Here is a 13,075-nt window from a genome sequence, read left to right as displayed (position 1 = left end):
TTGAAAAGACTTTTATTGGAGTGTTGCTTGATTAAATAATGTTGTATTTATTTATTTAATTAAGAACAGTTTGGGCTTCCATACATAAATATTTGATGTAATATGTTCACATTTATTAGGGTTTCGCTTCAGGAAATCCATGACGTCATATTTGCCTTATGTAGAGCTGAGTAAAAAGATGAGGATAATTTTAACTTGTATTTTGTAGTTGTGTTATGTTTTTACGTCTTTTTTTGTATTTTCAAGCTTCCATTAAAAAAAGTTTTGTTAGCAGAGACATGCGAAAAACTTTTAACGATTTACTTAATATTTGCTTCATTTGATTAAAAATACAAACAAGCAAAAATATTTTATTATATCTAATAGATCCCAACATGGGTCTAATTAGTTTTATCGTCATGCCGACGCGTACTGATATAAAATAAAATAAAAAATAAAAAGCTTAGTGGGCATCCACGTGCAGGTGTAGTTCCAACATTTCCGAGCGTCCGTGAAGGCCTCCCAGCCAGCGCATCAGTGACGTGTTCGTGCGGCTGCTGCGGATGCGGAGCGCGGATGCCCTTCCATCCTCCAGCGCAGGTCTGTGGCGGCTCCGGCTCGTTGTCCGTGGGAAAGGGCCTCCGGCGGGCTGTCAGAGCGGCAACATGCAGAAGAGCTCGGTGGTCGTGGTCGCGGACAAGACGAGCCTGAAGAGGCCGTTCATTTTTGCCAACGCCGTCCACATGGTGGGTACATTCCGATGGGTTTGCATGCAGGTTCACCTCAAGGCCCAGCTGATCTCTGTTTATAGTGTAGATGTTCATAATGAAGGTACAATTGATCATTAAAATCTTATTTAATTGGTAAAACAACTCACATTTATTTTAAATAAATAGCAAAAAGCATTTTTTATTAGATTTTTTTGGATTCCGACTGTAAATAAATTAAGGAAAAGTACATTTATGTTGATTTTACTAACAATAACTCATCTGATCATATTTCTGCCCCTCTTTTGTTCCCTCAAACATCTATTCTAGTGCTTATTTTAACATGCTGTGTCTCAGATGTGCGCCCTACAGGGCGGGCCTTGCTCTGTTTTGACTGATAACACTGCAGCTGCTCAGTAAATGAACCCATGCTCCTTTAAGAATGATAGATTCATCCTATACGACAAAAACTTGCTCCAAAGTGAAGTTATCTGCAGACGTTTCTTCTATAACCTGCTCTCTGAAATGTCTTTCTCCTCAGGCGCTCTGCTTCTTCATGCTGAGAATGACCGTGGTTTGGCACAGGGACCTGATCCAGAATGGAAAAGTAAGGCTATGGCGTTGTTTTCAGAGTCGATAATAGTCACTGGAGACACAAATAATCCCAAAAAAAGCAGCGGAGCTGAGGAATTATTGATGGCTGCGTCCACAGCAGCACATTTTTAGACCGTCTGTTATGGAGCCAAAATAGTCTCACCCGACTTGTGTGTGCGTAGTTCTTGATTTGTAACCTGTACAATGCATTTTCTGCGTAACTGTGTATTCACAAGCACAAAAATGACAAAATACAAAAAAATTAAAATTACAGAGGCTTGAAACTAACTATACATTTAAATCCTTAAAAAGAACGCGTCAGTTGCCTGATACAAACACACAAAACTGCATTTATGCACAAATCAGACGTGAGATTCTTTTCACATTTTTAGATTCATTTTGTAAATGATGTGTTTAAATCTTGCTCAAATGCTGAGTTTTCTTATCAGCCACTTTGAACTTAGTTTGTGAATAATATCTAGTCAAAAATTGACATTTTCCCATAAACAGATATGCCTGAAAATTAATCTAAAAAAGTCTCAATATGAGTCTTTAAATTGTATTTTAGACTTATTTTTTTGTATTTTGTAATTTTGGTAACTTAATTATATAACCTATGATATAAATATTTCATATGTTATTATATTATGCATTTAATTATATAAAATATAATAATGCACAAATATGAAAAACATATTTATAACCTGAACTGATGCTTCTTTTTAGTTCACCTGATTTTAAACGAGTTATTTGTGTAAACAATTCAATTAAGCATCAATGCTCAGGTTTAACTATAAACGTCACTTTTTTCACTACTTTTTAAGCTAACTATTGTAATTTTAAATTATTTTTCTTATTCTGTTTCACTCCTATTCCTTAAGAAGACAGATGAAAAGTTTTGTCATTTTTAGGTTCCTATCTTAAATATTTTTTTGGTTTAGTAGCTGCATTTCCCTTAACCATGAAAATACAAAAATTAAATAATAAATCAAACCTAATGGAAAATCGTCAATTTAGATATAAACTCACATTTATTGGAAAAAACTTTTTTGCGCTTGATGTAGGTGGTTTTTCAGGTGTATAGACATTGACAAATTTTACAAAACTACAATGTAAAAAATGTTTTTGAATTAAATAAGTCACATGACCATCAGTGACTTCGCTGCGGCACAGTATGTGCCACAAGAGGTCCCACAGCATCATAAAGTTGAGCGTGTCATGTCAAATTGTCCTCTGTGAAATCACCAACCATGATTTTCCAAAGTCACTTCTTCCGATGTCGCTCGCTGCTCCATGACCGGAATAAGACGCCGACGTCTCCTTTGATAGATGAAAAAGTCAAAGCAATGTTCACATCCATGATTTTGAATGACGTATCATGTGAATTGGTTTGTGTTTAGTCGCATAATTATGATTTAATGGAAACTGTAATTGACAAATTGTGTTTTTTCTAGTCATTTTGATAACGTTTTGCGCACATGTGTAATGGAAACACAGCTAGTGTAGTTTTTGTGACTTTTCCTCTATCCAGATGGTGTCTGGTGTTTCTATCGTGACGATGTACGTCATCGAGGTGGGCTGCCTGCTGCTCTCTGTGATTGGCGTGTTTGGAGCCTGCAAAGGAAAAAGATGGTGTTTGATTTTGGTACAAAAAAAAAAGATTAAAAATTTTCCTTGTTTTTTTTCTTTTTCTTTTCTTTTCTTTTTTGCTTCCTTCTTCCGAGTGAAAATCTAAACTTGTTTGTGTCCGCAGTATGCAGCTGGGATGGCAGCAGCCAGTCAAACGATAATTATCCGAACCGCTCTGAGCTACCAGGATGTTTATGAGGTACGATGAGTCTGATTTAAACAAAAAAAGGGAAAAAATGGTAAAGAGGTGTCTGTTGTGATCCCTTTGTTGTTTTTATCACCATAGAAACGTGTCGTCCGCGAGGAATCCAAACTACTAGCCATGATGCCGCTCAGTGCAACGAGCAAAGCCAATAGGACGCTACTGTACAGCATTCAAGAGGAGGTAAGTTACCACTTTAGATGATCTATTTCAAACGCGTTTCCAATAGTCTTTTACTAAGATAATGCAGATTTTAGCCACATTTTTTTTTTAAAAAGCGGTTTTCTAAGACATAGTTTCTGCAGAGCGGCAGTAGTTCATTAGTTATGGGTGGGATCGTTGGTGCGGAGCAACCCCACCCCCTTTCTATCACTTCTACTGCGAGATCTGTGTTTACACTCCCTCCCGCTAGCTTACAGCCCCTCACAACCCCAATCTAACAAAACAGGCGCAACAAAAATGGCGAGCAATATTGGAGCTAGTGCTGGGCGATAGAGAAGTGTATATTGTGCCATTTCTTTTTTTATTTGTTTATTTTTATTGCTGAACTTTTGTGCAAAAATGTGTTTTAGTAAGTTAGTAATGACATTTTTGTCAATTTTTATCTGAAAACAACCGAAAGTATACTTTATTTTGGTATATATAATTGTGGAATAAAATAATTTATATTGTGATATGCAATTTTCAACCATATCGCCCACCACTAATTGGAGCTATCCAGCCATATGGTTTAAATCCAGATTCAAGCTCAGATGTGGAAAACAAAGACGTACATGGATTTATCTATCTGCAAGTGGATACATCAGAACTGAGCGGATCAGGGCTCTTGTGACCCGGCCCATTGTACTTTCTATGTCACAGCTACTAGTTTTCTCAAACAACATTTTTGTCTGCTTCTGATTCTCATTGATTTGAATAAAGAAACACTAAAAAAATTTAGTTTTGAGCTCACTTTACTTGATATACATCCTCCATTATCACCACAAGAACATGTTAAAATCACCAAAAATACAATTTTTATTGGAATAGTTCTTTAAAAGTTCAAATAAATAAAGCATATCTTGATTTTAGGGGAAAATATTGAACTTATTTTATCAGGAGGATCAAAAATATTTGGTTAAATCTACAAATATATTTGTTTTAACGTCCTTGTCTTGTGTGTATTGTCTTCAGTTTGAATGCTGTGGTCTAGTAGAAGGCTACAAAGACTGGGGCTCCTCCATCCCTCCCTCCTGTAACTGTCAGTATCCAGGAAAATGTGTAAGTGCTCATTTGAGATCTATACAACATGACAAAAGCGGAAGTATATACATGTATTTTGTGTTTTATTTATCTATTTTTTGTCATAAAAGCATATGCAAATTTAGTAGCAGAACAGCTGATGCTATAGCGTGATACAACCAACCATTTAAGGTTAGGCTACAACCTAGAAATATAGATTTGCATATGAGAACAGTAAGACTGAAATGTGATCCAGCTGTCGCTGGGAGCCTTTTGCAACAAACAAGTCAGCAGAACTGTTAAGCAGCTTAATGGATGTCGGCAAATTAGATGTGGATCAAACTAACAGAGCTGATATTAGCATGAAAGGACAACAGTTTTTGTGTTTTATTCCACATATTTTTGTCAATTTTGTTTTTGTCACCAGATTCGCCTGAGAGGTAGTGCAACTATCGGGGCTCCAAAGAACCAGTATGTTTATCGAGAGGTAAAGCAGCTTTAGTCTTTTTCTCAACACAACAAATCTGCTGTTTTATTCAGAGCAATGGTTAGCATTAGCATTTGTAGCCTCGCTCCTGAGGACATGTCTCTAAGGAGGACACTTTTTTTTAATTAATAGATGTAATAGTATGTAAATAACATAACGTTTTACAATTTGTTTGGTTATTATTACATTTATATAAAAAATATATGTACAAAAACATTAACTCTTAAACACCGGAGCTTCAGCTGCAGTGTTATATTTTTTGGTTACCATAAATCTTGAACTGTTTGTGCAATTAGCATAATTCTAGCTGATTTGCAGCACTTCACATTAATGAGGAGTTAGGAATCATCAATAATTAACTAATTGTGACACTTGCAGTTTTGCACTAATATGGTGTTACCAATTCAGACATACCCTATGTTTACACTGTTTTTATTAGCTTTTCTTCTAGTTGCACCTTCAAACTTAGCCTAGCTTTTTAGCTTAGATAGCCTTTAACTTTATTCTTTGAGTTTCATTTTTGCTTTGTTGATTCAGTCCCTCCAAAAAATATTATTTAAGATAGCTAAATTAGAAGACTAGCTCAAACATTTTCCTGTGCTAGCTAGCTTAAAATGAGGAAGCAGGTGTTGTTATTTAGCTAGCTTAAAATGAGGAAGCAAGCGTTGTTATTTAGCTATCTTAAAATGAGGAAGCAAGTGTTGTTGTTTAGCTAGCTTAAAATGAGGAAGCAAGCGTTGTTATTTAGCTAGCTTAAAATGAGGAAGCAAGCGTTGTTATTTAGCTAGCTTAAAATGACGAAGCAAGCGTTATTTAGCTATCTTAAAATGAGGAAGCAAGTGTTGTTATTTAGCTAGCTTAAAATGACGAAGCAAGTGTTGTTGTTTAGCTAGCTTAAAATGAGGAAGCAAGCGTTGTTATTTAGCTAGCTTAAAATGACGAAGCAAGCGTTATTTAGCTATCTTAAAATGAGGAAGCAAGTGTTGTTATTTAGCTAGCTTAAAATGAGGAAGCAAGTATTGTTACGTAGCTAGCAAGTATTGTTACGTAGCTAGCAAGCGTTGTTTTTGGCTAGCTTAACATGAGGAAGCAAGTATTTAATCAAAAAGAAAGTATTTTCCCCCCATAATTAACCGCTGAAACATGAATTAGATTTACTGTGATTGTTTTTCATACTTTTATTCTTTTTCACAGTCCTGTCTGCCGATTTATGCTTCTGAGCTAAAGTTAGCGTTCTCCTTGGTGATGGGGATACAGTTTGGAAGTGGCATTTTTTGGGTAGGTGCTTCCCTCTATCCATAAACAGTTTTAGCAAATCTAGGAAAATTCAGAAAAGAGCTTTACAACAAACTAACAGCTGTGATTGTGCGCTCTGCTTCTATCCTCAGATCATTTTGCTCGTCATGAGCATCAAGCTGATGGGTCAGATTAAAAGGAAACAGGATTTTCTGGCTTTACTCCAGTCAAACAGATATGTACCTGGTGCTTTTTAGTGCCACTTTGAAGTATATTTTAATACACTTGAAGGTCAAGCATACCTGGTTTGAACATGCACATTATGCTCTATGCCATAACCTTGCTATTTTGTCCTATAGCAGTATATACTATGATTTTCTACAAGTTAATGCATGTAATTAATGTTTAAAGGTAATCTACATGCATAAATCAATACCATATAGTATTGCTGCTGTAAAAAATAGCCATTATAACAAATTTTCCCATGTTTATCACTCATTTTGTGTTTGGACCAAAATCATTATTTGCTACACACTTGATTTAGTAAATTTGAGTATAATTTAAGGTTTGAATCTTAAATGCAGGGTGTACACAACCATTTTAAAACAACTCCACCATTTGGATTTAGAAAAAAAATCTAAAAGTAGGTCCAAATCGAAATAATGCCAAACATATTTAACAGTGACACATTTTTCCAGCAATTGAGGTAAATTATCTTAACTTTGCTGTTTTCCCCTTCTATTTTTTTTATTTATTTTTATAGACCAATTAGTCATCTGGAGGCAGTAGACATTGAAGTTGAATGTATTTTATCAAGATTTTTTTGTTAACAGACTTCTATTGTATAAAATAAAAAAGGGGAGGAGTATTTGACCACAAGGGGGCACTGTAATAAGCTAAAAAGGTTTTGCCAAAGTATTTCATTTTGTTTTCTTTTACAATCTTCTGTGTGTTGATACAAAACATGAAGGATTTCACTCCTTAAGATTTATCAAAAGTCTACCAAAGTGTCATTATTTGTATGCACTGGAAAACTACTTAATTTATTATTTTGTATGAAATTTAGTTTTATTATTATCTTACCTGTACAGAAAATATGTATTTTTATGGTCTGGAAACCAGTCTGTGGTAATAAAGAGACCACTTCCAAATGTCTGGGGCCAGCTCCAGATCTTCCATCCAGCTCCACATTTCCTGTTCGTGGTTAGGTCCAGTTAAAAATTAAGCGCCTATGACAATTTTTAGATTTGATTACATTTTGCCCCTTTTGCTCGAACAAACCCAGCTCAACTCCCAACACAATTCAGGTACAAATTACATCATAAAATGGGTGCAGATGTTTGTTAATCAGATTGAGATCAAAATACTGTTTTTTCCGCACTATATGGTGCACTGGATTATAGCACACACGGTCAATAAACACTATTTTTGAACTTACATCATAAATAAGGAGTTCCTAACTTTAAGGAGCATTAAATAGGACAAGAGAGTCACAGATATGTCCGTCAGTCAGACTTTATAAACTGCTTTCCCAGAAACCTCAGAGTTTGTTTGTAACACGCTACACGTTAGCCACGTTAAAAGCGTAAGCCGCGTTAGCGTATTCACAATACTTGTTACTCCAAACCTTCCTTGCAAAACAAAAAGAAAAAACACTGACACCGCTAAAAAAAAACTCTATTGTGAATACTCTAACTCAGAGTCTTGTTAGTAAACACATAAAAAAAGCATAGTCCAACACCGCTACGCGTTAGCCGCGTTAGCATATAAGCAATATCTGTAGCTCCAAATCTTGTTTACCACACAAAAAAACAGATTGATGCTGCTAAAACAAACATTACTGTAACTATACTAACTTTAAATTTTGTTAGTAAAACCAAAAAAAGCACAATCTGACACCGCTACACGTTAGCCACGTTAGCATATAAACACTCAACATTGTTTCCAACAAGTAGACTAATGCTACTAAAACAAATGTTACTGTGACTACGTTAACTCCCAATCTTGTTATTAATACTCAAAAAAACGCTGACACTGCTAAACAAAACTCTATTGTGACTACTATAACTCTAATTTTTATTAGTAAACACATAAAAAAAGCATAGCCCAATACCGCTACACGTTAGCTGCATTAGCCTATAAACAATACCCCTCACTTCCAATCTTGTTTCCACATGTAAAAAAATAGACTGACAATGCTAAAACAAACTTTACTGTGACTACGCTAACTCCCAATCTTCTTAGTAACACACAACAGTAGCATAATCTTACAACGCTACACGTTAGCCGCGTTAGCGTATTTACAATAACAGCTAACCAAACATTTTAACAGAGCGTCGGGTACCTCTCAGAATCACCTCAACATCAGAACGCATAACCAGAATTAATTCAAATATGAATTGCAAACCTAAGGTTTTTAAGTGTCCTGTGTAGTTCGGACAACACGGTATTCACGAAGTTCAAACACATTCTAGCTTTTCATGTCCAATTTATAAATCCTTAAAATTATTTTTCATGATGAAACCAGAAATTGTAAAATTAGGAGATTATTTTTGATCATCTAACGTTAGAATTTTTCTTATTTAATTATCAGCACTATTACTCCTTGAAAGATAGTAATAATTATTATCCTTGATGTAGCATATTTCTCTTATACTGTTTACAATTTTACTGGAATATAATCATAAAGCAATGTATTTTCATGAATATTCAGGTCACATGAAGGAACGAGTCACATGTCTCCTGGTGACATGCAAGCGTCTAGACATCTCCTTATGCACATATGTGTAAATACATATATTTTAAGTTTCTTTGTATAGTTATTGTGAGTTAACTACTAGCTTCTTTGAAGTTGGTGCTTTTTTCTGCACATTGAGTAGACATGCAGTCAATAGCATCGTGTTTTAATCCAAGGTTTTGAGGAAATGTTGGCAAGGCCGCAGCAGAGGGGTCAGTGAGTCTCCTGGAAAGCAAGTCACCCCCGTGTTAGCCGAGACCCAGAATCCCCCAGCTGACGCCACTCTCACCACAGAAGCCTTTAAGCCACTTTACCTGCGTTAGAACTTGCTGCATGAGCTGCCCGGCGTTGAAATCTCTCCTTGACTGCTGCAACGTCAAATGAGTTTCATCCGAAAAAGCAAATCCAGTGTCTACTTGTGCACTTTAACCATTAATGCCTGATATGCAGTCTGTTCTGACAGTTTTGTTTTTTTGTCATGCACGCTTTATTTTATTTTTCTATGTATAATTTATGAGTAGGAACTCATTGTAAAAATGTGTAAATAGCAGAAATAAAGTGTGACTCATAAATATCGTCTTGTGTTTAATTTAAAAAAAGCATCGTAAGAAAGTTTTTTAACAAGGAAAAATGTTTTAATTTCCAAGTTAAGTCAGTAGGTGGCGACAAGTCTATGTAAAAAAAAAAAAAGATTTTGGAAGAAAGTATGCTTTAATTTTTTTATTTTAGCCTGCAGGTGGCAACAAGTTGTTTTTTTTTTGTTTTTTTGAAAAACATTTTCAAAAAAACTATTTAATTTCTTTATCCAGCCAGTAGGTGGCGACATTTTTTAATATATATAAGATTTTGGAAAGAAATACCAGATCATTTCTAAATCCAGCCAGTAGTCCAAGTCTTTTGTAATATATTTATTTATTTATTTTTTCGATCTTGCAAGAAAATACTGGTTCATATACCAATCCAGCCAGTAGATATCGACAAGTTTTCATTATTATTAGGAAAGGAAATATGCTTTTATTCCTTAATCCAGTTTGTATGTTGCAACCAACTTTTATCTTTGTTTTTTGTTATTTTAAACAAGCATTTGTGGTGAAAGTCCTTAATCCAACACAAAGTTGAGGAAAAGTTTTTTCTTTTTTAAATAACATTTTTGAAAGAAACTATTTCATTTCTTTATCTAGCCAATAGGTGGCAGCAAATCTTTTTTTTTTTTTTTTTTTGAAGGAAATACCAGATAATTTTTTAATCCAGACAGTAAGTGACAACAAGTCCAAGTCTGTTGCAATTGGTCCATTTTCTAATCCAGCCAGTCAGTAGCGACAAGTTTTTATTACTATTAATTTGTTATTATTTTTCAGATTTTGGGGGAAAATATGGTTTAATTCCTTAATTTAGCCTGTAGGAGGCGACAAGTTTCTTTTTTTCCAAAACATTTTTTTCCAATTTTGGAAGGAAATGTCCTTTCATCTCTAAATCCAGAGTTCAGATGGCGATAAAGACTTGTGCATTCCGTGCAAACCGCAACCATAACACAAGAAACATCATCAGAAAGAGACATCCTTTGGAGCACATCTTCCTTAAATATTCTTTTGCACAAACACAGCTGTATACTGCAAATGTTTGCACATAATTCCTCTTATTCAAGTTTTAAAAGCTTCATAAATTACACATTGGTAAGAAACACAGCATCAAAGTCTGTAACATTTACATACCGGTATTGAAACATAAAAAATATTTAAAAAAGTTGGTCTTAATAACAAAATAGCTCCTAAAATGGATGTCTGATTAGTTTTTAATAAAACAATTTGAGTTGAATAAGCAAAAAAAAAATCCATGATCTGTTTCAAATTTGATTCATAAGAAAATGCAAACATTAATAAATAACAAATCAGTGGAATTCCAAATATGAAATAAAAATTAACAAATACAAATCAAAAAGTATTCTTTTATTATTTATCTACAGATTGTACAAAGTAAAAAAGTACTGATATATTCAGAAATTATATGCATGAATTGTAAAACTTAATGAAAGCATTGAGGAAAATTAAAGCTGTGGCGTACCCTTTATTATATATTTTTTATTTTTACACATCTGATCTAGATTTAAAAAAAAAAAAAACGTAATTATTAATTGTGACATTTCATTCCTTTTCTGGTGTTGTAATAAATAAAAAACAATTATAACTGAAAAAATTTGTTTTTAAGTGGAATGTAAATTAAAGAAAACCTTCAAAAGACTGTGAGAGATTGACTGATGATTAGAAACAATTTTTACTTTTTTGTACAGTTTTTTTTTTACATTTTAAGACTTTTTAGGCAGGATTTTGTCTCAGCGGCTGAAACAACAACTAAACATTTTCATCGGTGCTTCAAGCTTCTGTGAGGTAGCTGTAGTTGCCGGCTTTTGCTTCTTTACTGTAGACCACTTTGGGCGTTTCCTCCTTCCGGTTCATTTGACACAAGATGACGATACACAAGACCACTGACAGCACCTGCGGGACACCGGAGAGCTGGTTGTTACTGCTTCTTTTGAGCGTTCTCACATGTTTTAAATAGGAATCGGGGGGAAACAGTGGGGGAGAGGGATGAACCTTTGTTCAGAAAGTGGGGGGATACGATAAATCACACACATTTGGGTACAGTCCCATGGAGAAAGCCTGTGTAAAGAGACTGCAGTAAAAACAATTAACTTAGTCAATTTGTTGCTCAACAACTTTTCAAAGAATGTACAGTAACATTAGTGCATTTAAATAATCATTAAAACACCTTAAAACAAAAAAAATGAAGTTAAAAAATTGATGATTTATAATGAGCAAAATCTAAGTCGTGGGTCTTTCTTATTTGTTAATGTAGAAAAAATACAAACAAGTAAAGGAGTTCGCTAGCCCGATACAGGGGAGCTCAGCAGTTAGATACAGCAGAGGTCACTGCCGGGATACAACGGAGCTCGCTAGGTCAATACAATGTCAGGCTACAGTGGAGTTTGCTAGCTGACTGCAGAGGACCTTGCCATCATTCTATAATTTGGAACTTGCCAGCACACTACATCGGAGCTCGCTAGCTAGATACAGCGGTGATTGCTAGCATGCTACAGTGTCCACCGAGCGGCTGGCTAGCTGAGTGCCCACTTAAGCCACCACAGAAACTGTGGGGAAGCTGACTAAGCCAAAATGCTGTCACGGAAAGTACTTACCCACAATATCGTGATTCCCAGTATTAGACCAATAGTTCCTTTTATAAGTCCGTCAACACTTTCCAGAAAGATCGGGAGACATGGCTGAAAAAAAGAGTGCATAATTTTACAATTTATATTTTTATTTTTTTAAAAAGATCGCATTATGGGATTTGAGAAACAAGCACATTCACATTCAATTGTGTATGTTTAACTTTAATATAATATAATAATTTGATATGATATATTATGTCAAAAATATTTAAAAATATTGGAATACTGTGAAATCTGTGGGATTTTAATAGGGTTGTACATACATTTATCAAATATTTGCTTTTTAGGATTTTAACTCAGAATTTATGAGGAAACATGCATTAAAATATTGAAAAATATATGTTTTGTAGCCTTAGTAGCTTTTCTTAGCTTAAACATTTTTTTAAATATTAAAAAAAATTATATATATATATATATATATATATATATATATATATATATATATATATATTTCATCATCAATGCAATATTTGACAGCAAAGGTAAAAAAATAAATAAATAAAAAAACCTTCAACCTTAATTAACCACCATTATTTTCATGGACAAAAACAAGTTAAGGCCAAAATATTTAAAAATAAGTGACAGCAGCAAGTAAATTCAAATCTGGAAACAATCATTTTAATCAGTTTTTATTACCTCTGCATAAATCATGACAGGATTCTCCTCTTCATATAGAGTACTGTTCCTTGGAGCAGCCACCTAAAATAGATAAAAGTTATAAAAAAAAAAGTATTATTACACAATGTTTAAATGAATCCAAGTTGCCAAATAACCTTTTTGCATTTGTTCTAATGTTTAGGGTGACCCACAATCACTGCAGCAAAATGATTCAAAGGGTAAAATCATAAATTTAGATAAATATGACAGGAAACAGTTAATATTCTGTTAAAACTTCAAATTCTCACGTTAAAAAACAAATTAATTTTGTAAAAAACTAAACGCTGCGACGCAGTAAGGGTGCTAAAATGCTAACCAAACTAGTAAGATTAGCACTGTAGCTGAACATGTCGTCTTTATTTGCCTTTTTAAAGAAAATTCCCTTTTAAAAATATGCAAT

The 13,075-nt window shown here is 34.2% G+C and overlaps 2 protein-coding genes across 2 annotated transcripts in view; one reads left to right on the top strand and one right to left on the bottom strand.

Moving 5' to 3' along the window:
• The first annotated feature begins 232 nt into the window (after positions 1–232).
• On the top strand, positions 233–9,367 carry LOC112158372 (tetraspanin-8). The gene is made up of 9 exons (XM_024291692.2): positions 233–725; positions 1,228–1,293; positions 2,812–2,925; positions 3,034–3,108; positions 3,196–3,294; positions 4,285–4,371; positions 4,760–4,819; positions 6,014–6,097; positions 6,208–9,367. The coding sequence occupies exons 1-9, from the start codon at positions 543–545 to the stop codon at positions 6,310–6,312; spliced, it is 873 nt and encodes a 290-aa protein (XP_024147460.1). The 5' UTR covers positions 233–542; the 3' UTR covers positions 6,313–9,367.
• A 1,586-nt stretch (positions 9,368–10,953) lies between these two features.
• The window catches only part of LOC112158456 (tetraspanin-8), a 9,598-nt gene continuing 7,476 nt past the window's right edge, over positions 10,954–13,075 (bottom strand). The window contains exons 7-9 of the mRNA XM_024291847.2: positions 12,655–12,717; positions 11,986–12,069; positions 10,954–11,284 (exon numbers count right to left, since the gene is read on the bottom strand). Of these exons, the coding sequence (XP_024147615.2) occupies positions 11,162–11,284; positions 11,986–12,069; positions 12,655–12,717 (270 nt within the window). The 3' untranslated portion in view covers positions 10,954–11,161. The remainder of the gene's footprint in view (positions 11,285–11,985; positions 12,070–12,654; positions 12,718–13,075) is intronic.

The sequence above is a fragment of the Oryzias melastigma genome, linkage group LG23 (assembly GCF_002922805.2).
Source record: "Oryzias melastigma strain HK-1 linkage group LG23, ASM292280v2, whole genome shotgun sequence".
Taxonomy (NCBI): domain Eukaryota; kingdom Metazoa; phylum Chordata; class Actinopteri; order Beloniformes; family Adrianichthyidae; genus Oryzias; species Oryzias melastigma.
This window is presented reverse-complemented; position numbering and strand designations above follow the sequence as displayed.

Coding starts and splice junctions, on each gene's coding strand:
- LOC112158372 (XM_024291692.2), top strand. CDS start 543: ATGCGGAGCGCGGATGCCCTTCCATCCTCCAGCGCAGGTCTGTGGCGG. Junction 2,926..3,033: donor AAAGATGGTGTTTGATTTTG/GTACAAAAAAAA, acceptor TTGTGTCCGCAG/TATGCAGCTGGGATGGCAGC. Junction 4,820..6,013: donor ACCAGTATGTTTATCGAGAG/GTAAAGCAGCTT, acceptor TCTTTTTCACAG/TCCTGTCTGCCGATTTATGC.